Below are 22,090 nucleotides of genomic sequence, written 5' to 3' on the forward strand. Positions count from 1 at the left end.
AAAGGACTTGGGAATTCTGGTGGATACCAGATTGAACAGGAGCCAGCAATGTGTCCTTGCTGCAAATAAGGCCAACACTGGGAGCGTTCCAAGCAGGTTAAGGAAAGGTGACCCTTTGCCTTTATTCAGCACTGGTGAGTCCACAGCTGGAGTTCTGGGCTTCCAAATACCAGAAAGATATGGACATAGTGGAATGAGTCAAAGGGCCACTAAGATGATGAAGTATCTCTCCTGTGAGGGAAGGCTGACTGAGCCAGGACTGTTCAGCCTGGAGAAGAGGGGGATCTAAGTAATGTATGCAAATACTTGACAGGAGGGTGTAAAGAAAACCAAGCCAAGTTTTTTTTCAGTGGTGACCTGTGACAGTACAAGAGGCAATGGGCAAAACCTGAGCATCAGAAAACACTTATTTTACTGTGAGGCCAAACAAGTTGCCCAAAGAAGTTGTGGATTCTCTGTCATTGAAGGTATTCAATAGCCACCCGGACATGGTCTTGGGCAACTGATTCTAGGTGGCCCTGTTTGAGCAGTGGGTTGGTCCAGATGACCTTCAGAGGTCCCTTCCAACCTCAGCTCATCTGTGATTCTGTGATTCATCTTTGTGCCATTTTGAGTATGTTGTCTGTGCATAATCACAGATAATTCTCAGGTCTAAATATAGTAAATGAGCAGTCTCAGCACAACTCAAGGTCCCTCCAGATGGGCTTTAATGCATAAAGACTGATGACTTGGCAAACCCATGTGTGAAAGGACATTCCAGGTATACCAGGCTTGAAAGGAAGACCAGGGACAAAATTGTGAGAAGTTGAACATCAACAGACCTCTGACTTTGTAAGTTCCCATTTCTGGACAGCTGAATTGGTGCCATGCAGGTCAATCACTAAAAGCATAGAAGGTTATCTACCATAAGACATCAAGTATTCAAACTGATGCTGACAGCTCCATCATCTGTTGTCATGCAGAGCTGTATAAACAAACACATTTCCACATAGTGGGTGTTATGAATTGTCACCTTCCAGAGAATCCACTAGCCCTGTTACATGCACACTGAGGTATCCTGTGGCAGCCAGTAAAGACAAGTAATCATACTTCCTTCACAGCAGTAAACTCAGCTCTTCTGGGTAAAAGACTAGCTGTTTTTGGAGACTGTGCACAGCCATGCATTCCCACTGGCTTCATAGAGAAGAAGCATCATTCTGAAAATAATACACATCAGCGGGAAAATGGTGGTGGTGGGTTCAGGCTTAGAATCATTTCAGCCTGAAATAGTTTGGGTTTTTCTCAAGAAAAGTGAAAAAAATAATTTTGATGAAGAGTGTTCTTTTCTTTGAACTCACAAAGATTTCCACATACGGATTTAGGAGCCTGTATTTCTATTTTCTCTATTTTAGACTTTTTAGACTTTTCATGGCTCCACAGGTCTCAGTCATCCACATGCCTTGCATCTATCTGTCCTTAGAAAGCCAGCAAAACCATAATTAGTATTAAAGAGTTAACTTGGTAGAATGGCTTTCAATAACTAGGGTTGAACATATAGTTTAGCCATGGAAACAATGGGCCAAAATACAGAAACACAAAATGCCACTGTGAAGAGGAGCATCAAGAAAATCCAAGGAGTGAAAGACTGCCACTCAGAAATTATTCTTAGTGAGGAATGGTCCTTTGATTCCCAAGCTCATGAAGGTAGCTGGCGTAACTGAAAATAGGTATGGCTTACCTCTTGAGGCATTCTGTGCTTGAAGTTTGTAGACACTACAAAAGTACCATACAAACAGGGAAAAAGGATCACAAAAAAGTGCAATATGTGGGATAATAAGATGGAAATGTTGTTTGTATTTCATACTCTGTGTATTCTCTTTTTATTCCCAAGCTTTTCCCTGATTTATTCTGGTGCTTCAATTGTTTGCTTTTCCTCATAAGGATGTTTTAATTAGAGAAAGAAGATACCTCTGTAGGGTATAGAAGTGTTATTTTTTAATCTTCCAGATGAGGAATCTTGTATTTCAGGAGTAATAGAAGGCTTTTGACTCACTTAAGACACAGTGCTTACATGCAATAATCTTTGTTCTCATTAATGGCTAATCTATCTATAGTATCCAGATTGATGGAAAAAATGAAAAGATCGTTATGAGACTCCAAATGCAATTTTTACTTTTTTTACACAAAGTCTCTGCCCATTAGAACTGAACTAGGTTTTATTTCTATCTCCATGAGTCGTATTACTTGTAAACATAAAGAACAGAGGTGGATTACAGATTCTTTCAATGATCCAAGTCATCAAGCATTCTCAAGTGGGGTATGTTCCAATTCTAGTTCCACCTGATCCATGTTTGGCAATACAGCTTTGCAGTTTTATGCCACAACTTTTAAGACAGCAAAACTTGTGTGTGAGAATGACCTCTGTCTCTGCTTGTGGGCTGCGTAGGATGCTGTTACCCATGTGGTGTATATCCAAAATGAGAACCACTTCTTGCTGCCATGAGTCTTTTTCTGAAAGTGTGCATATTTATACAGGCAGCCCAGGATGATGAGACTTTAAAGTGCCTCAGGAAATACATAAAATTGTAGGATAAGGAAATTCTGTTTTGCCAACAGTAGGGACTTGAATTGAGGTCTCCTGTGTAAGCTGCTGAAGCTTTCCATGCAGTGGAGTGAGACTTCTTACAGAAGTTTGTTTATACCTTTGCGTTTAGTCCTTGAGTCAGATCTCATTTGAAAGCAATGCTACCATAAATGTAGAAGTTAATCTTCAGGGAAGTTAGGCTTTTGCTGAGGAATAACCTGAAAATGTGTATTTCTCTTCATTGTGGATAAAATTTTTGTAACCAGATAGTTTCATTCAAGTTTCACTATTAGAGTTTGAAAATATGAAGACACATTTGTCATTAGCAGGTGTGAATCTAGACAATGCCATAGCTACAGAATATATGCATAACTTGCCATCTAAGGCAGTTGTCTTTGATGAAAACTGAAGTAACATAACATTGCAGTTGTGCTGTAGATGTAAAGAGTAGCTATATGTAGTCTTGCGTTAGGGTCTTACCAGTTAATATTTTTTTTTCATAACAGAGCTGGATGACAAGAAGGGCAATGAATCCTTTGTTTGGAATAAATATATTTCAAATAGGGCGGTCATTCATTGTCTGTGACTGTATTTTGTTGGTTTTCTTCTTAGTGGTTAACCATTAAGTATTTCTGACACCAGAATAAGTGTATGGTAGTTTGGTCTTAGAAACAGACAAGTCAGAGATTACTGGAGAGTATGGCCTAAGCTTACTAAAAGAACAGCCTACTCTGTACCTAAATTTTTTTTTTCTTGATAAATTACTTACAGATGACCTGCAGAGATGGAAGGAAGAAGTGCTTAGGGGCAGTTAACTTGTGAATAAAGAATTAGAGGTAGGGAAACGGGAGATATTTTTAGGCCATATTTGAAGGATTTAATTCTTTCCATCTGTTAAGGTTTTTAATCAAGCATGTGTCCAAACCACAAACAAATATCACCTGGGATAAGAAAAAAATCAAACCTAGTGCATTTACTTCTAGAGATGACCTTTGGGGATAACTTTCACTGTATATCATACCACTCAAAGAGGTTTGGATATCTGCATAATGCAATGGATGAAATTCCATTAACAGTCTTATGTTTTTTTCAGTAGAATGTAATTTACATTTTAATGAATTCTGCAGGGACAGAAATAAAACTGAAGATGTGATTGGGTAGGGGATACAGATCCTTAGAGGAAGCCTGCAGAATGAACTCCAGCTTTACTAGATGTCAGAGAATCCACACATGAGCAAATTGTTCTACATGCCCTCTAAGAGGGCAAGCATTAATGGAGGTTAGTTCACAATGGATCAGAAAGCTGAGATGCCAATCATAAGTCACAAATCTAAGGGAATCCACATTTCATTACGTCTTCTGTGGCAAAGTAATTTGCTTTTTACAGGCCACAGTCAAGTGAGTATGAGTTGTTGAGGACATATTTCCCTCCTGTAAACTAAAATGGATAAATCAGTCTGAGGAACTGCTGGAGTTTTCTTCTGCATGTGGAAAGAATCACACATAGGAACTATTGCATTGATTTGGTGTTGGCATGAAATACTTGAGCCCTTAAGAGTAATCTCACTGCATCATACCCAGATGAAGCTTGTGGGCACAGATTTTTGTTCCTTACAGAATTTGAATACTGCTTTTCTTTTTCTGTGTGCATATGATTCATTTAGATAATGATTTTCTCAAATAGTGATGCTGCTGCTAGTATCTGTGTGTTGTTAGCAGTACTTGAGTAAAATGTGATCATGAAACTGGGCTTTTGCCTTTTGTTTTTGCTATTTTGTACATTTATTTTGGCTTTCCCATATTTGAAAGTGGCAGAGGAGAGATAAGACCTTGGGAGATTTCCTACGTGATGTTGTGGCTAAAGTTTTTTTAATCTTATCCTGAAACATTTTGTAATGAAGTGTGCCTTTTGTTATCTTCATTGATTGTTGAAAGGGTATTTTAAACTGGAGTCAGCTATGTTTCTAGGTAAAAGCAGAAAGTAAAACAAAATAATTTTGTGTGCAAAGCTGTAGTGAAGTGAGTATGAGCTATGGAGGATATATTTCCCTCAATATAGTTAACACTCATTAATTTACTTGCTGCTGTGTCTGGTAGCAAGAAAGCATTCAGTACACTTTGTAACGCTTGTCAACACAGAAGTTAGGGGAAATTGTTGTGTGCTGCTGCTACTGATCTGGCAATCACCTGCTCTGTTGATTGCTGAATTTTATTTGACTTGCAAAATACAATGCATTTACTCCTCTCAGTTTGGTTGGTGTAAAAACTCTGTAACTGTTCTGATCTGTGTGGAAATGGATACGAACAGATCTGCCAGATCTGTCCATCACATGAACAGTGGGATGGAACTGTCTTCTGTAGTTCCAGTTCCTCCCAGCTGTGACCACTGCAGTCTTGTCAGCGTGTTCGCATGGAATGCTGTCAGAAAATCAGTGTTGGCTCACTGAAAGAGAGGGAAGGGTGAGCCAGCACCACTCTCACTTAGTCTTCCTTACTTCTGGTAGTATTTTTTGTGAACCTTATCCAGCCCCAAAAATGAGAACATATGGTCTGAAGAGAACTTACAGAAACCAAATGATTTTATCTGTTACAGTGTAAATTAAGATCTGTAACTTTACAGATTGTACAGCAAGTTAATTTCATTTAAAATACCTTTTAGATATTTTTGAAAATGTAAATTTCTGCTAGGATCCAGCATTTTCCTGTACATTTGTATCGATTGCTTTTGTCTTTGGGAAGACAAAAGTGCAAAGTGCAACTGGACTCCAGTGGGAAGGAATTTTCTCTGCTTCACATCAGGTTCAGTTAGATTGTTAAAGGCACAGACAATACAGAATGTCTGCTACCTGAAATATCTCATCCACTGGTCATATTAGCAGACTGAACATGTGGTAGGGAAAAGACAACCTAAACTACAGATAAGCCTGTGACTCCTTGCACTCTTCTCTGGACATCAAGGACATCAGGTGTCCTTGTCACATGTACTGCTTGCAGAACCCCCTCCCGGTAGTGTATGAAGTTATTTTTCTAGTTGTGAATCCTTAGGACCTTGGACTTTTCTTTGCTAACCCAATTCCTCCTCAGTCTGGCTTCCTCCTCAGTGGAAAAAAGAGATACAGCTTATCTTCCACTTTGCATATGGCCTTGTTTGTCCTCCTTATTTGTTCTAGTTGCTTTCCCTCACTTTTCTAGGATGTTTACATTTACCTCCTTCTAATTCTTTTGAAATCACTGCATCACAAACTGTGTTGTCTGTTTTGTTAGCAGTACCTGTCAGAAGACAAAATAAATAAACACCATGAATGCTCATTTGTTTGGTACAGTAATTGCCAGAACTGTTTACAGAGATATTTACAGATAGTTGCTAGACATCATTTTGTCCCAGCCTATTTTTCCAGCATTTCAGATACCAAGGTAACATCACAGCTCCTATCTGGCAACAGTGGCTTTTTTCCTAACTCTTCTGATACCAAGACTGTTTCATCAAGGTATATGAAAAAAACCCTAAACACAATAGTGATGAAATAGCCCCATCTCTCTCTCACCCTGATAGTAGCTGGACCATGGAGGTCAATCAACACAGAGCAGGATCAGGCCTGACCTCAGTACTCCTTTTACTAAACCATTCCGGCCTCTGTTTCTCTGCAGGTTCCTTCTTCTTGTAGTGAGTTTGATGTGAACATATTGTTAAAATATTCTAGATATGAATTGGAACATTTCCTTTTTTTTCCCCTTGCTTCCACAATAACTATTCCTCAGTCTTCTTTCAGACAAATCAGTGAAAGCTTTTAAAATGTGTTTTCTTGGAAGTGATGCACGACTCAAAGACAGTTTGCAGCATGCATCTGTATTTAAGTGGCCTAATGCCACTGTCCCATGTTTGTTTTGGGATAGCAAAGGCATTTCTTAAATCTGTAGTCTGAATTTTCTTACTGAATATTTATGTTTCTTCTTGAGCCATTGTGATTGCCTGTTCTTCATTTCCGTAAGACAGCTCTCTGGATGGGAGGGAAAAGTGAGATTCAGTTAACTGACGAGTCATCTGCCTACTGTGATGCTTCTCACTCTTCTCAGTGTAGCACATGGCTGCTCTCCTTCCCCTTTTTATTTGCCTGATCTGGTCCCTTTATAACGTCAACCCTTGTTAGTCTCTCCAAAAAGAATTAGGCTCAGCCTTGTAGTATTTCCAGAAACCGGCAGGTGAAAAGTTTCACTTGCCTGAGGATTTTTACATCTTGGAAAGTAATGAGATAGAGATGATTCAGGCAATGGATGGATAACACATAAAATATTTTTAATTGAAGACTTCTTGAAAGAGTATTTAACAATAAATAGGAGGTGTTCCCGGTCCACTGGGAGATGTTATTTTCCAGGTAGTAGCTTCAAAATAAGACCTATTAATTGAAAGAGATAGGATAACTTTAAATATTACCAGAGAAATAGTAAATCTGCACTGAATTAGTTTGAATACAATTTTTCTATGGTCGATCTAATAGAATTACTGTGGGGTTTTTTTCCTAATGAGTGCTGAGCAAAACTGTGCATCCTTTATTATCATTGCTATTTCTCTATTTATTTATTTTGCTATTTATTATAATTGGCTATTAGAAAATTCACTTTCAAGAAGAGCAGACAGTGCAGAGGGCAAAGAACTTGTTTGCCTGCCTTCACTCCTGTAGTGTGTTTTGAGTGTTGCAGTGCTTGTTCTACTGACAGCTTAAGCAATACAAGGTTATTAGGAACTGGAAGCCATGCTACAGTCTGATGTGAAATAAGTGAAATTGGAGGTTGGTTTCACTCCTTTGTCAGTTGTCAGTGACGCCAGATGCTGTGAGTTAAAGAGGGGAGTGAATCCCCCAGAGTTTTGTGCTGTTTTAACATGCAAATGGACCAAGAGTAAAATGCTTATAGTCCAACAATTATCAGGCTTACTTCACACATACACAGTGAACTGGTTTACAAATAACTTCTGAAGATACTTTCTTCACACTGATCCCTTGCATCTTTTGTCAGATGTGCCTCCAACAGCTGAAAGAGAAGGATACAAGTGGATTTGCAGAATGTAGTGTAAGCAGTTTTTGAGCAGATGGAGAACGAAGTGTTTGAGATGCACAGTGGTTTTGGTTGTGGCCTGTAGTACATGTTCAAGAGAGTATCTTAAGTCACAGTAACTTCTTTGGGGCTGGAGAGGTCCTCAGTCCTGTTACGCAAATTTGGATGAGGATTGCTGACTGTTGCCTCACTACAAGTCCTTCAAACATCTGATTTTTTTTTTCTGGGGGTGGGGCGTTTTCCTGCTGCTTTTATTTGGTATTAAGAGATATAGTAGAATTAAGCAGCTGTGGTTAAAATAAACAAAGCGGATAAAGCGGCTTCAGGAGAATTGGCTCAGGAAAAAGGAGACAGATTAACAACATGTGACCAGCAGAGGTGCCTAGATTCCATAGAGTTATGCCAGTGGGTGCTAAGCGTTCCAAATGTATATTTAATGGATTGACCAGAATCTGAATGTGCTCCTTGCTGGGCAGAAAGTGTCTGTGAATAAGTAGTAGGGGCTTCCATCTCAGAAGAAAGTACTGCAGGTGCATGTCCCTGCATTTGTGCAAATATAGAACAAATGAATTTGGCATGTAGTTTTAAACGGCCATCTTCTAGGTAAGAAGGCTTTAATGCAGTTGCTCAAAAACTGGAGCACAGAGGGAACTCAACTGATCATGATTACATTTGTTTTTCTCTCTACTCTCAATGGAATAAAATATGATTTCCTGTCTTCTCTGATGCATTTCCCTTGGGGCATTTGTATACTGGAATTTGGACCGTTTGTTACTCTGAAAACTATCTTGGTAAAACGGTCTCTTCCTGTTGACATCTATGAACATTATTGAAAAGTTTCCTTCTAGCTTTCAAAGCCGTGAGTGCTGGTGAATCAAGTGGTTTTGGAAAGAGGTTTTAATATTGAGGCAAACCAAATTTATTAGCCAAATTATGGTCATTAACATGTACAAATCTTGTACTTTATTATGCTTATTGAGGGATTAGTAATTGCAATTAAATATTCTTCAAATTTTTCTAAGAACTGGGAGAGCAAAATTCAGCTCTCTCTCTGTTCTGCAGGTCTAATGGGATGAAATACCAACACACATTTGCTTTTGCGCTCACACTCAGATCTGAATGTTTCTGTGGAGCAATGAATTCAGGAGATCTCTCTGTCTGGCTTGTTTCCAGATTAGATTTTCATTTCAAGTGAAATTAACTGTATGGAAATAAATAGGAAAATAAAATAAATAAAGTAATTTTAAAATCATTACAGATTTCAATTTTGTAATTAGTGTTATTGCATAGGGAAAAATCCTAAACTTACATCTCCTGTCAAGCCGCTTCAAAAAGTGGTGCATTAATAGACAGCATTGTAATTTGCTGCCTGTTTTTAGTTTGAAGTCTATAGATAGGGTCATTTGCAGGAATTAAAGCGAGACTGCATTTAATCCCCAAATTTTGCATTTCAGAAAGATATCTTTTCAGTTATATGTGTTTAGGAATAGGGCTTAATGCTCAAAAGTGCTTTGTTAGGCTGATGAATTCTCATTCATTATGGTGAATTGCTTAGAGAATTTTTCAGCTCTTATCCCCATGCTTACTAATGAGAAAACGGTTTAATGTGAAGATTATGTATAATGCTTTGTTACTATACTTTAAATGAGCTATTATTGTCAGCCTGTTATCAGGGACTGTGTAACTGCACATTCTAATATATGCATAAGGTTAGTGTTTCTGTTGGAACCACAAGTCCTTTTTGGGCACTATGAATTATATAGCCTTTAAAATTATACAGCTTTTATGAATTTTATGTTAAATATCCTTCCATTCAGGTCTCCTCTGTGGAGTGACTGCATAATTCCTTCTTCTAGATTAGTTATTCTCTGGATTTTATATATGTTGTCTTTGACTTTTTGAACTCTCTTTTGCCTTTGATGTTTTTCCATCCAGCAAATGACTGTTTAGGGCTCTGCCAGTCCTTCTGATTTCAGGAGTTTTGGTATTTGATGTATAATGTTTTATATCTTTTTTTTCCCTAATACTAGTTTCGAAGTTCTGTCTCCATCGCCTTCCTGCCCTCTGAATTTAACTATCACTTAACTGTGTTGTACACATTTTAATCCTTCTTCATACATCATCTCTGAATCCTCTTCAAATGTTCAGTCTTTTTTGCCTACTGCACTTTGGGCATTGGGACTTACACACAAAAAGATGATAATGCTGACATTGGCACAACTAAATCTGACCTTTCACAGCTGCAGGCAGAGAGTATGTTGTTGTTTTTTGCTTTGTGCATGCCACTCAAAATAGCTGTGAGGTTCTGGGAGAAGAACTACTGCAGTCCAAAGTAATGCCTCGTTTGTTTTGACTCTTTGCTTTTTTACATCAGTTTTTCCCAAATCATTTTGCAGGAAGTCTGTATTTGGGAATCTGATTCTACAGGTTATGTTCCTTTAAATTAATCTTTTTTTTTCCTTTCTACTGCTACATTTCTCCACACCTATTTTTTAATACTGACAATTTATCACCTAGAAGTTTCATTAATGAGGTGTTTATCCCCAAATTATTAATGGCAATCATTAGAAAATCAGGGCTACGCTTGTCTTGGACACAAGCTGTGAGTAATTGAGTGGGCTTATTCCTTACCTGTTCAGGTGGACACTGGGTACTGGGGTGGGGGGGAAAGGGTGGGTATGTAAGCACAGTGGAGAATACACCTGGAATATAGCTATTAATTGATATCTAAGAGCTTATCTCCTAACAGAATAATGGAAGAGGTAGGAAGGGACATGCTGAGGTCATATCTGCTGTCCCTTGCTTGAGCAGAGTCAGCTAGAACAGAGACTCTCTAGTCTACAGACAGACTGTAGAGTGTCTAGTCAGGTTTGGAATATCTCCACGGATGGAAGCTCCTCAGCCTCTCTGGAAACATTACTTCAGTGTTTGGTCCCCCTTGCAGGTCTTGCATCAAATTTTGTGCCTTAATTTGTGGTCATCTTGTCCTGTCACTGAGCACTCTGAATAGGAGAGCAGCTCCCTGTTCTTCAGTGCCTTTTATCAGGTATTTATACAGGTCCACAAGATCCCCCTGAGGCTCCTCTTCTTGAGGACAAGCAGTCGCAGCCTTTTCAGCCTCAGGAAAGAGGCTCCTTTCCCTTCCTGGTCATTACCAATGTCTGTCTTGTACTGGGGAGCCCAGAACTGGACACAGCATTCCAGTTGTGCTGGATTCACTGGTGTTGAGTAGGGGGAAAGGATAGCACTCAAAATGCCAGACACATTCTTCCTAGTGCAGCCCTGGGTGCTGTAGGCCTTCTTTGCTTTGAGGTTGCATTGCTGGCTTTGGATCAGCTTGCTGTCCACTAGGACTCCAGGCCCTCTGCTGGAGAGCTGCTTCCCAGCCTCTCAGCCCTTGGTGTGTCCTGGTGCACAAGGTGCAGGACTCTGCATTCCACCTTGTTGAACTTTCTCAGACATCCTCTCTGCCTGATTCTTCATCCAGTCCAGGTCTCTGTGAGGGGCAGCTCTGCCATCTGCTGTGTCAGCCACTCGAGTTTATCTACAAACTTCATCTGTCCCATCATCCAGGTCATTAATGAAGAGGTTAAACAGCATTGCCGAGTAGGCAGGGTCTGTAACCCTTAGGCACATCTCAGCATGTCTAGTCCATCATCCTTTTGTTCCCCTTCCATCTTCTTCAAGTCTTCCTCCACTTCAGACACGTCAAGGCTTGTTCTGCAGTCTGATAAAGTGGGGGACAACAAAACAGCCCTTTACTGTTGTTTGTATTTACATTTGAATTATTTATTCCATTAGCTCTTACTAAAGAATGTTCTGTCCCTTTTACAACTGTGTTTAGCCAATCACGGAACGGCAGCATTTGTTAAATGTAAACAAAATGGCAACTCCCTGCCATAAAATTTGCAGGCATTGGAGGCACACACACAAGTGTGCTGATTCCCCAGCATGGCAAGAGAGCTCTCCCCATAGGGCTTCCACAGGAAAGAGATTTCATGTGTTCATTAGAAATGACATGGTTTTGTATTTTTCACAAATTAGGAAGAACATGGTAGCTGAGGAAATTATAAAATCACAGAAATGTTGCTTGACAGGAATCTCTTCAAGTCATACCAAGTGGTGCCGCTGCTAGTGCTAGCTCAGGTCAACCATGACTGCCTGTAGCAAAGCACTGAAAACCTCTGTGACTGGAGATTTTGACACCTTTTTGGTAACTTCTTCCAGTGCTGTACTAATTTCTCAGTGAAAGTTTCTCCTAAAGTACAGCCAGAAGTACCTGAGCTGCCCTTCAGCTGAATAAAGAGAAATTTAAGATGTCCTTGACAAACCAAGCAAACCCAGGTCTTACAACTTCCTTTTACAGAATACATCCTTTATTGAAGACCCCAGAGTGACCAGGGAAGAACATCCAAGCCAAAGCTTAAGGCTTCTGGGACACATTTCAAAAACAGAGATGGATAAAAGTGTCAGAATTTAATGCTCCTCAGGATAGCTCTCCCTCTTCTTGCCCCACAGAAGATCACAGTCCCTTGATGCCTCGAGTTTATCAGGACCATCCCAGGAGTACTGCTTGGGGGAATGACTCTAGGAAGATAATAAATGCTTTCTCTGGCAGATGGATTAAGGAAACTCAGCATTTGCACAAATTCCAGCTCTGTACCTTCTATTACACACAGGCTGTCAGTACAGCTGTTACAGAACTAGTCTCAAAGAAGACATCAAAATGATTCCCTTGTCTTCCATCAATGCTCAGTTCTTAGGAATGTTGTAGAGGAGTTTAAATCTGCCACATTGCTCTGGCAGTAGCACTAAGTAGGTTTTATCTGAGTATGTTCACCTACTTCTATACTTTAATTTTCTAGTATATGGCTGAAGAACTTCTCAGGTTTTGGTGTCCTTGCAGTACTTTAGATCGTATTTAGAAGATGATCTTGCTTTGCAAGAGACCTCTGAGATTGTCAACTGTTAAGTCCCAGTTTTGATTAATCCTGTGGATTATCTAGACAGTGCAGGAAAATTTATCTAATCTTACCGGAAAATCTCCTTTAAGCACCAGCCCTTTCCAGAGATGGTTTAACCACCCAAATGCAGAGTTGGCAGTTGGCATCCAAAAACTTAATTTGCAGAATCTCTGTTCTGGAGTGTGTTTTGAAGTGGTGTAGTTCTCATCCCTGACTCTTTCCAGAACAGTTATACAAAGATACCATAAATGAAGGAGAGGGGGAAATACTCAAAAACCCACCCCCACAAAACACACAAAAACCCCCAAACCCCGGGATCGGAGTGAGAAGACTGCTGTTTCATAAGGGCCATTGTTTTCCTTATCTCATCTGCACACTCACTGGTCTGAGAGTCAGTTAGAGAAATGGTGGAAAATCTCTCCGTCTTGACAAGAAGACCTGATACAGGTCACCTTTATCTTGTAGAAATTACCAAGCAGAAGAATAATATTACTGGCAGTTTTTCCAAAGTGTTGCAGACCCAAACAAAGGGGAGGGTTTTAAGAGCCACTTGGATCCTGAAAAACTTTCTGTGCTAGACTTTGGTGGTGCATTCTGCTTGTCCTCGTGGTTTCTTCATCCTTGTTCTTTTGGTGCAGGTCATCTTCCTGCTGACTTTCTGTTTCAACAGAAGTCTTGTCAAAACCTAATTCAGAGTGTCTTTTTGTCACTGCAGTTGTCCTGAAATCAGTTCCCAGCTCTGACAGTTTTTTTGCAGTCATGCTGTCAGTATTTCCTTGTAACAAACCTCCTGTGCTTTTTGCCATTTTATGGGGCCATATATAAGCTGTAGTGTGTATTTTTCATTGTATCGTTTTTGCTTCAGGCAAGATCTCCTGTTTTAACACAGCACAGAGGAAGGTGAGGAGCTTCCTGTTCTCTGTAACTGGGCCACAGATGGCCATGGGCATGTTATTTGAGGTGGAGTAAAAACTGAGGCGCTTCTTTTTGTCCCTTGTGGTTGTCTCTCATTGTTTGGTTTCTAAATGTCTCTGTTCTTTTCCAAGTGTGTTAAAAGCTCTCCTGGTGTTTAAGCAGCACTAGAAGATGTGATGTCAAGAACAAACTCTTTCTCTCTCACACACCTATTTGTGCATCTTTTCCATCAAGCATTCTTTGCATGGGATGGAAAAACTGCAAAAGTCAACAAGAATATGGCCTCATCCCTTTTCCTCTTGGTAGTGCCTTCCTTATCAGTTTCCTTTTTCTGATTCTGTTTGGTGACTTCAAGGGCAAATCTATCAATATTATTCAATTAATAAACATTACCAGAATGGCATTTCCTACCCCTTCCTTACCCCAGCTTGTTGCCGCTTGGTAGTTTTGCTTTATTCTGCATACATGATCTTACTCTGAGAAGCATGAAATGTCATTATTTGTGTACATGCTAAGAAACCACAAATGCTATTACCAATATAAAAAATTATCTAGCCCTTACTGACAATTGTGGGCACAATGCTTGTGGCGTAATTAATGAATTTACTTCTCAATTATGTGAAGCAAAATGTACTACAAATACTTGCTAATATTCCCCTTGCTCCTGTTATTGGAAAGGACTGAGACACAGGCTGTTGGGTTTTCTGACTGACCTCTAGAGTTGTGAACATTTCATCCACATCCTGTCTAATAATTCCTCCCAGGCTAGATAATCCTGTGCACAATCTCCTTCTGTACAATATGTCAGTCTTGGCATGCATCTGACCATCTGTGTTGTCCTTTCCTGGGTCTTGTAAACTCTTCCTGTATCTTTTTTATGGTTAAGGCAGCTAAACCTGGGTATGGCGCTTTATTGTGAAAGTTTGTATTGTATTAGTTCACATAATGCTTAAAAATGCTGAATAAAATGAATGAGCTCCTTTCCTGTCCTGGTGATGGCACTAGTCAGGGAAAGGCTTGTTTTGGGGTTTCTTTCTCTCTAAGTTTATCTGGAGTTCTAATTTCCCTCAAAGCATTTGAGACTCTTAATGCTTCCTGGAATACTTTATGTTTTCTGGATACAGCGATGAACACAGATAGGCACTGAGGTAGTGAAGAGAATTCAAAGTGTGGGAGAACCTGTGAGGAACACTGGTGTTCCTTTTGCTTTTAAGCTCAAAATATGTGTACCATATCTTGGATAAATTGCCCTATAAGTAAAAGTGACTGACTTTATGATAGTGTTCTGCAGTGACATAAACAGCAGGGGAAGGAGAGATTTGATGGTTGCCTAGAGGATGATGATTTCTAATCATGAGAGGGAAGCGAGCCAACATTTTTTGAGAAGAAAAATCCAGTGAAATTTATTACTCTGTTGAACCATTTCTCTGGAGAAGGAATGTCAGTGCTATCACTCTCACCCAATTAAATACCAAGCAGCATATATTATTTAATTATATGCTGAAAAAGGAATTAATAAGATGACTTGATATATTCTTGCTGCTTTCACACTCCAGGGTTCAGTTGTTCCTAACAGAAAGAGGTGGATCCTGTGAGAATAAATAGTTGTCAGAGCATTTTTGTAGTGTTCCCATTGTATAAAAAATGAGACTGGTATAGAATAAAGTGTCAGTGAAAGGTATTTTATTGCTAGAATCCTAGCCAGCTTTGGTTGGTATGGTTGTAGGCAATTAAGTCCCATGTCAGTGGAATTATTTGGGATTTTTTAAAGAAGCACAAGTGAAAAAAAGCATTTGTCATGGGACCTGAAGTTTAAAGCATAAATTTTAGCTTCAGCAGTACTGCTATGCAGTAGAATGGCAGAGAGGAAAACAGAGAAGAAAGCACAAAAATCAAGGAGCTGTGGAGAGAAGTGTGAAATTTGTCTTAAACTTTTAGTGCTATTTGGTATGGGATGCCACCTTGTGGAAATTTTTAGGTTGTCATGTCTTTTATCAAATCTCTGACTTTTTACTCTTCAGGTACTAGAGAATCCCAATTGCATAGATCAATCTTTAACAGCCCCTCCATCACCTGATGTTTTATGTAATCTGAACTTTCAGCATTACTCTACCTTTCCTCATTTAAGCAATTAGGTGCTTCTAACTTTTTCTGAGTAAACATAAACATGAACCTTCTGGAGTTATCTCCTAGCCACCTTTCTCTTCTAGACCAAATCTCTTTCAAGGATTGTGCTGCAGGATTTTTCCAAATGGGAAAGACATGCTAGCTAGGGCTTCTTTCTTCTATTTCTTTTGCTACGATCTCATAATTGGTGCTGGATTCTGAGGTGTCATTCTTTATGGGCTGAGCTTTGTATTAATCATATGTACCCCTTTTTGTCCTCTACTTGTCCTTCATCTGTAAGCTTTTTTCCCTGAGCTTGCTCTTACCACCACCTTGTTTGTCTGCAGTGATCTATTGCTTTTGGCCTAATCATTCCAGAATTCATTGCACTCTTTCAAAACACTTGAGCTAAGGCTGTGATTGCTGAACTTAATAAGAGTATGAAAGTCCAAGGAACACATTTGTGAATGACCTTTAAAGTGTGAATTCAGGATCTGATGGAAAGTTACACTGAACAACTTTGGTCTTTGGTAGAAACTTCTTTAGAAACATCTACAGACTTGTCCATGGACTGTCATGAAGTCATTGATTAAAGTGCCATCAGCTGATGGCAATGGCAGCCCTGGCAGCTTAGAAATGCCATTTAATACTTTAAATGAATGTTGTGTGGTGAGAGCTGTTCCTGACCTCCTGAACCATTAAGCTCTCAGCCCCTGCCTCCAGTTCTCATCTAACGGTGGAAACAGCTGAACCAGAGGGTGGATTCCTGAGTGAGCTTGAGGCACCAAAATTGCAGCAATTCAAGGACAGAGTAGATGAAATTTAAAGCAGGAGCAATAGGGTGGCTGATTCCATGAGCTGCAGACAGTTTGAACCTGTGGCCATGTCCACTGGGTCCTGCAGCAGAATATGATCAGGAGGCTTCTGTTTTGCATCCCCCCACAGCTCTTTACTACTCCAAGTTCACACTGACCTTGCTGACATACCATGAGAGGCAATGAAAAATCAATTCAAGCTTATTGAGTGGAGAGGACGAATTTGAGGGAAAAGACAAAAGTCCCCTGCCACATGCTTGTGTGTATGTTTTGTACCAGTCTTTTCATAGGGATAGCTGGTGTTTGACTTTCTCCCACTACACATACTCCTGTTGCAGCTGTATCCAGCTCTGTTATAGGACACAGATGTTGTGACATTTATGCATACCTGGTGATGCAAAACTCCCCAGCCACTCTGTGGAGTTACTGTGTCTTGAGTTTTGGAAGAAGTGGTGTTTCCCAGTCTCCTTACAAGAATTCTGAATGTTTCCTCTGTGTAACCCAGCACATGTGTTACTCTGCTTCCCTTGGGAATGCCTGTGAGCATCTTGCATAAGGTTTGAGCTTCCTGTAGATAATGTATCTAGAAATCTGATTTTGGTGACATTTTGTGATCACTGGCTATCAACACTAAAGCTGTGAGAACTTGTACTAAAACCCAGCCTGGCTACTGTGACCGGGCATTTTATGACAAATATTTACTGAAATTATGCTTTTGATTGTAAATGTCTTCAGGACTTCCTTGCCTCCCGTAGGATGAGACAATACAGGGCTGAGTATGCTGAGACATTGCAGATGACTGCACAAATAAGTGCAATGGAGTACTCATTCAAATATTTTCTTTATTTTCATAGAGAAAAATTGCATTGGGTTGCTGTTGGGACATCAATGGGTAGCCCTGGTTTAATGTGCTAAGTCTCTCAGAAGAGAATTCTGCCATCCAGTGGCTTTTAAATAGAATTATACGTACAGATGACATGAGCAAGTCTAAGTACAAACATTTAATTTCACTTTGTTTCAGCATCAAGCCACTGATGAGAGCATTACTGCAGAACATTTACCTGAGAACTTGCTTGTGGAATTCTTTCTTTTCAGAGTTTTGGGGGAAGCAGACAGTGACATTTCTGTTAATAGTGAAACCTTTCTTTTGTTTGTCTCTTTGCAGTTATGTGGCTGTGGTCTGCTGGGCGTGGGCATCTGGCTGTCAGTGTCACAAGGGAACTTTGCCACATTTTCTCCAAGCTTCCCATCGCTTTCAGCTGCCAACTTAGTAATTGCCATTGGCACAGTGATCATGGTGACCGGCTTCCTGGGCTGCCTAGGTGCTATCAAGGAAAACAAGTGCCTGCTGTTGAGCGTAAGACATCAATACTCCTTTCCACTAAGAACAGTGGCTGTTGCCTTGTTATTATTTTATTTGAATTACCTGTGCAAAATAGTCTTGTGGCTCACTGTGACATTGCCCTTGGCTTTCAGTCTTCTGTAGGCTTGCAGTGTGACATCCCACAGCTTTGGTCACAGTGATGTCAGTGGTGTATTAGCAAATGTGTCCTTGTTACTATGTGCCCTAATGTGTTAGGCAGCAAAGCAAATTGCTATCAGTCACTTCTGAATGGTTAAGCATGAACTGTAGGATCAACCTAGATAGCCCTTCTGGAAATGTCTTTTGGAAGGATTGACTGAAAAAAATTATAGGCACAGAGCTGCTCAAAGCCTCTCATGGCTATTTTCTACATTCCCCTTATCTAAGGCCTTTGTCAGAGGATGGTGGAAACCATCTGAGCCAAAGTTAAGAAGTCAAGGTCTCTGCCAGGCCTTATCAGTAAAAAATAAATAGTCTGGCCCTTGAAAGTCTCTGAGCAGCACTGAAGCACAGAGGTTGGGATCCCATCTCAGAAGACACAATGTGGATCTTCTTGCATAAACCCAGGAGGTTTCATCATTAGCTTCCCTGACTAATGATGGGAGGTTATATGGGGGAATAAATAATACCCCAAACATATAAATATCCCCTTCCAAAAAAAATCCTAGGGAGAGGAGAACCCCCCTGCAAGGAGAGGGGTGTTGTGGCAGAAGGTGGGAGGAGGGCTTCCAAGGCAAATGGGTTCCAATTCAGTCACAGCTTACAAATCCAGATGCTGTGACATTAAGGAGCATATTTTCCTTGTGCAAAACTCTCTCTTATATGATGCTGGGGAACAGCTGGGCAGAATTCCTTAAACCACCTCAGAGAATTAAACTGGAGGCAAAATGTGCACCTAGTTTTTTGCTATCTGATTGCTTGGTTTTGTGTGTTGTACAGCTAGGAAATCAGAGATTAGTACTGAAGTCCACGTGACTGATCCACACTAACTGGAATAACAGGTTAATTTTTTAAAAAAGATTTTATATCCTTAAGAGGTTCTGCAAAAGTAATTTTATACTATCATGACTGTCATGAGTTTCCAATTGAAGAGCTAGCTCTGCTCCATACTGCTTCTTCCCCAGTGTCTAGGGGTCATGTACCATGCCTGTCTGGAGTCCATAGGGCATAAAGGCATGAAAATAAATGCCTACTGGGCCTGAAAAGTAGTGAGAAACAAGTAGAATTCACATTTGGGATGCCTCTGCAGAGAGAGAGATTTCAGCTACAGAGCTGGGAATAGAAGTGCTGAGTAATGTGATGACTATTCCACAGTCACATGTGGTTCAAGCCCATCTGCTAGGGAATCATTCCTGAGACACGTCACATTCATCTTTGCGCTAAGGGATTTAGCATCTGTCCTGTAGTCTGTATGGAGGAAAGAGACTCCCAGGACTGAAACCTTCAAACTGGTAGTAAGCCTATCATATTCATAGTTTCTAGCAGCTCCAGGTTTGCTCTCTACTTGGCAAGCGTGTATACACTATCTCTTTTTTCTTTCTTCTAGTTTTTCATCGTTTTGCTGATAATTCTCCTGGCAGAGCTGATATTAGTCATTTTATTCTTTGTTTATATGGACAAGGTAAGCAAATATGCCATATTGATTAAGCATCTTTACTAGCATATAACCAGGTTAGCTTTTTGTTTGATTAAAGTATGCGAGTTCTCCTGGATCTTCATTTCGGTGAAGGTTTAACCTTGAAATTTTGGCTGTTATTGTAAGCTGTTTCTGAAAGGGGAGGAGGAAGTGATGAGGAGAACAAGCAGGATAAATCCCTGAAATACATGGTCCAGAGCCTCCCTTTTCATCTTGTCCTGAAATCTTGGATAGCCTTCAGCATGTTTGATGTCTGCAAGAATCTGATCATCTTGTAGTCCTGGGTTGTGGAAGGTCCTGCTTAAAACCTTATAGCTTCTTAGGACCAACCTTTGGAACAGGACTGGAGGAGAGAGGCATGAGATATTCACGGGTTATTCCAAATGCCACCAGTTGTCTCACTTGACTGGGCAGTCCCAGAGAGTTTAGCATGAGTGCAGAATGGATCAAGAGATAGTTTCTCATAAAGCCCATCTGTAGGAATCTGCTGTCTCAGAGTGACTAAGCGGCGTAGGCACAACTGGCTGGCCCATCAGATATAAAACACTGCAAAAGTGACTGGGGAACTGGAGACCTCTGCTAAACGGAGGGCAGAACCTTACAGTATGAATATGTCCAGACTTATTCTAAAACAGCTCCCCCCAGACCTTTATCTCTTCTCAGGTTGTCGTCATGGTGCCTGCTACTTTCAGGGAGCTGAGGTGAAACTGCTGATTTTGACTGGGTTGTAAAAGGGGAATGAAACAGATCTTATAAAATCGTTGACCTTTATGCCAGGACCATAATCCTTTCTGTCCTACCCGCTCACTACTGTCAGAAGCAAGGTATATTCCTACCTGCATCCAGGACTCTGGGCTTAGACTGAAATTAATACAAGAAATGGGACATCTCAGATATCCTGTTAAGCACTGCAACTTTGTCTTCTAAAGAAGGAAGAGCACATTTAAAAGTCATAAATCCTACAAGCTTGCTCCCACAAGGAGAAAAACAATAATGTCTTTCTTCAACTGATTTTGTACTGGCTGTTCACTATAGACTGCCTTAACCCATGCAAGGATAACTCTGCTAAGGCTTGGAAGCCAGGACTCTGATTTTGTGATATTAGCAAATTAAAGGAGGCCACAGGTTAAGGCAGGAGAGGCTGCTGTGGGGCATTGCCAACAGCTGCCTCTGGCAAGGTTACAGCAAGCTCAGCAGACAGGAGCTGTTCATGTGCAGTTAGTTTGAATCAGATGATGACTGTATGATGGACTTTTAGCAGAGGTCTCCTATCTCAAGAGAATTAACCCACTGTTATGCAATCTGAGGGAGAGACTAGGCCTTGGCAGCTGCTTAAAGGTCCCAATGATTTGTGAGAGTCCTGAAGCTTTTTACAATGTTAAGTTTGTGGTGAGAGAAGGTAAAAGATGGACATTCTATACGTGTGTCTGTACCATTTGGTCCTTTCCTCTGAACAGCAGTGCACTGACTTTCTCTATCTTCTACATGGTGCAGGTCAGTGAAAGTGCAAAGAAGGATTTGAAGGAAGGAATGAAGCTATACAATTCAGAAAATAATATTGGACTGAAAAATGCATGGAATATCATTCAAGCAGAGGTAACATTTTCTCAATATTAAAAATGTAACTGTTTGGTCTTCAAGGCTGCTGCAGTGTAAGTGTGGCATCCATGCCTAGCCTAAAAGATGGCTAATGCAGGTTTTGATTTCTGATTTTACTCTCTTGAACATCCAGGGAATAGTGTGAAACCCAGAATCCAAAGTGTACTCTTTAAGGTGAAATCCCTGTCTGGGATTCTCTGTGGATTCTGGTGGGATTCTCTATCAGAGGCATAGAGATGATCTGTAAGAGCAGAGAGGTAGCAAAACCTGCATAGGTGGCACTGCAGCTTTGGCAGGATTTTGCTTTTAGCAGTTTTGGGCTTATTTCCTTGTTTTGGTGTTTGGGCTCATGTCTCTGTGACAAGAAGATTTGGGTCTGGAGCCATTTATTTTCTTTGATTTTGTTTTTCTTTGTGTTTTCCAGCATTTTCTTTAGGTGATAGCAACCACAGAATACCTTAAAACTACAAAAGTGTTGTGGTGGCCTTTTTGAAAATACAAAGTGATTTAGTGGAAATAAAAGTTTGTGGTTGTGTGTGATTTACAAATGGTGCCAGTTAATTTATAAATCCTTTACTTCTGCACAGATGAAATGCTGTGGTGTGAATGACTATACGGATTGGTACCCAGTGCTGGGAGAAAACATTGTTCCAGACCGATGTTGTATGGAAAACTCCCAAGACTGTGGACGGAACTCTACTGAATCACTGTGGAAAACGGTAAGGCTCACTTTGCCCAGGTCAAGTCTTAGCTAGGGGTGGGAAGAAACAAAATAGAGGGAATGCACGTGAAGGAAAATGTGACCTTGGGGTTTCAATTTTCATCTTTCATCATTTCAGGGATGTTATGAGAAGGTCATGAGCTGGTTTGATGACAATAAGCATGTCCTCGGCTCGATTGGGATGTGTGTCCTCATAATGCAGGTAATACTGGTCTAATGTTTTTCAACATGGCTTTGATCTGCTGTCAGCATTCTTGACTCTGCTGTGTGAAAAGTGATGTTCAGCTGCTTTGAGTTAGGATATTATTTCAAAAATGCCAGATTTGTTTTATGAGTTCATTTAAGGCCATGTGCTC

The 22,090-nt window shown here is 40.3% G+C and overlaps 1 protein-coding gene across 3 annotated transcripts in view; it reads left to right on the forward strand.

The window, feature by feature from the left end:
- The window catches only part of TSPAN9 (tetraspanin 9), a 169,312-nt gene that overhangs the window by 142,358 nt on the left and 4,864 nt on the right, over positions 1 to 22,090 (forward strand). For all 3 annotated transcript variants that reach the window (XM_041460596.1, XM_041460597.1, XM_041460595.1), the window contains 5 exons: positions 17,581 to 17,772; positions 19,325 to 19,399; positions 20,909 to 21,010; positions 21,601 to 21,732; positions 21,853 to 21,936. In XM_041460596.1, coding sequence (XP_041316530.1) covers positions 17,581 to 17,772; positions 19,325 to 19,399; positions 20,909 to 21,010; positions 21,601 to 21,732; positions 21,853 to 21,936 — 585 coding nt within the window. The remainder of the gene's footprint in view (positions 1 to 17,580; positions 17,773 to 19,324; positions 19,400 to 20,908; positions 21,011 to 21,600; positions 21,733 to 21,852; positions 21,937 to 22,090) is intronic.

This window comes from Pyrgilauda ruficollis, unplaced genomic scaffold (genome assembly GCF_017590135.1).
Source record: "Pyrgilauda ruficollis isolate IOZ18807 unplaced genomic scaffold, ASM1759013v1 scaffold146, whole genome shotgun sequence".
Lineage (NCBI taxonomy): Eukaryota > Metazoa > Chordata > Aves > Passeriformes > Passeridae > Pyrgilauda > Pyrgilauda ruficollis.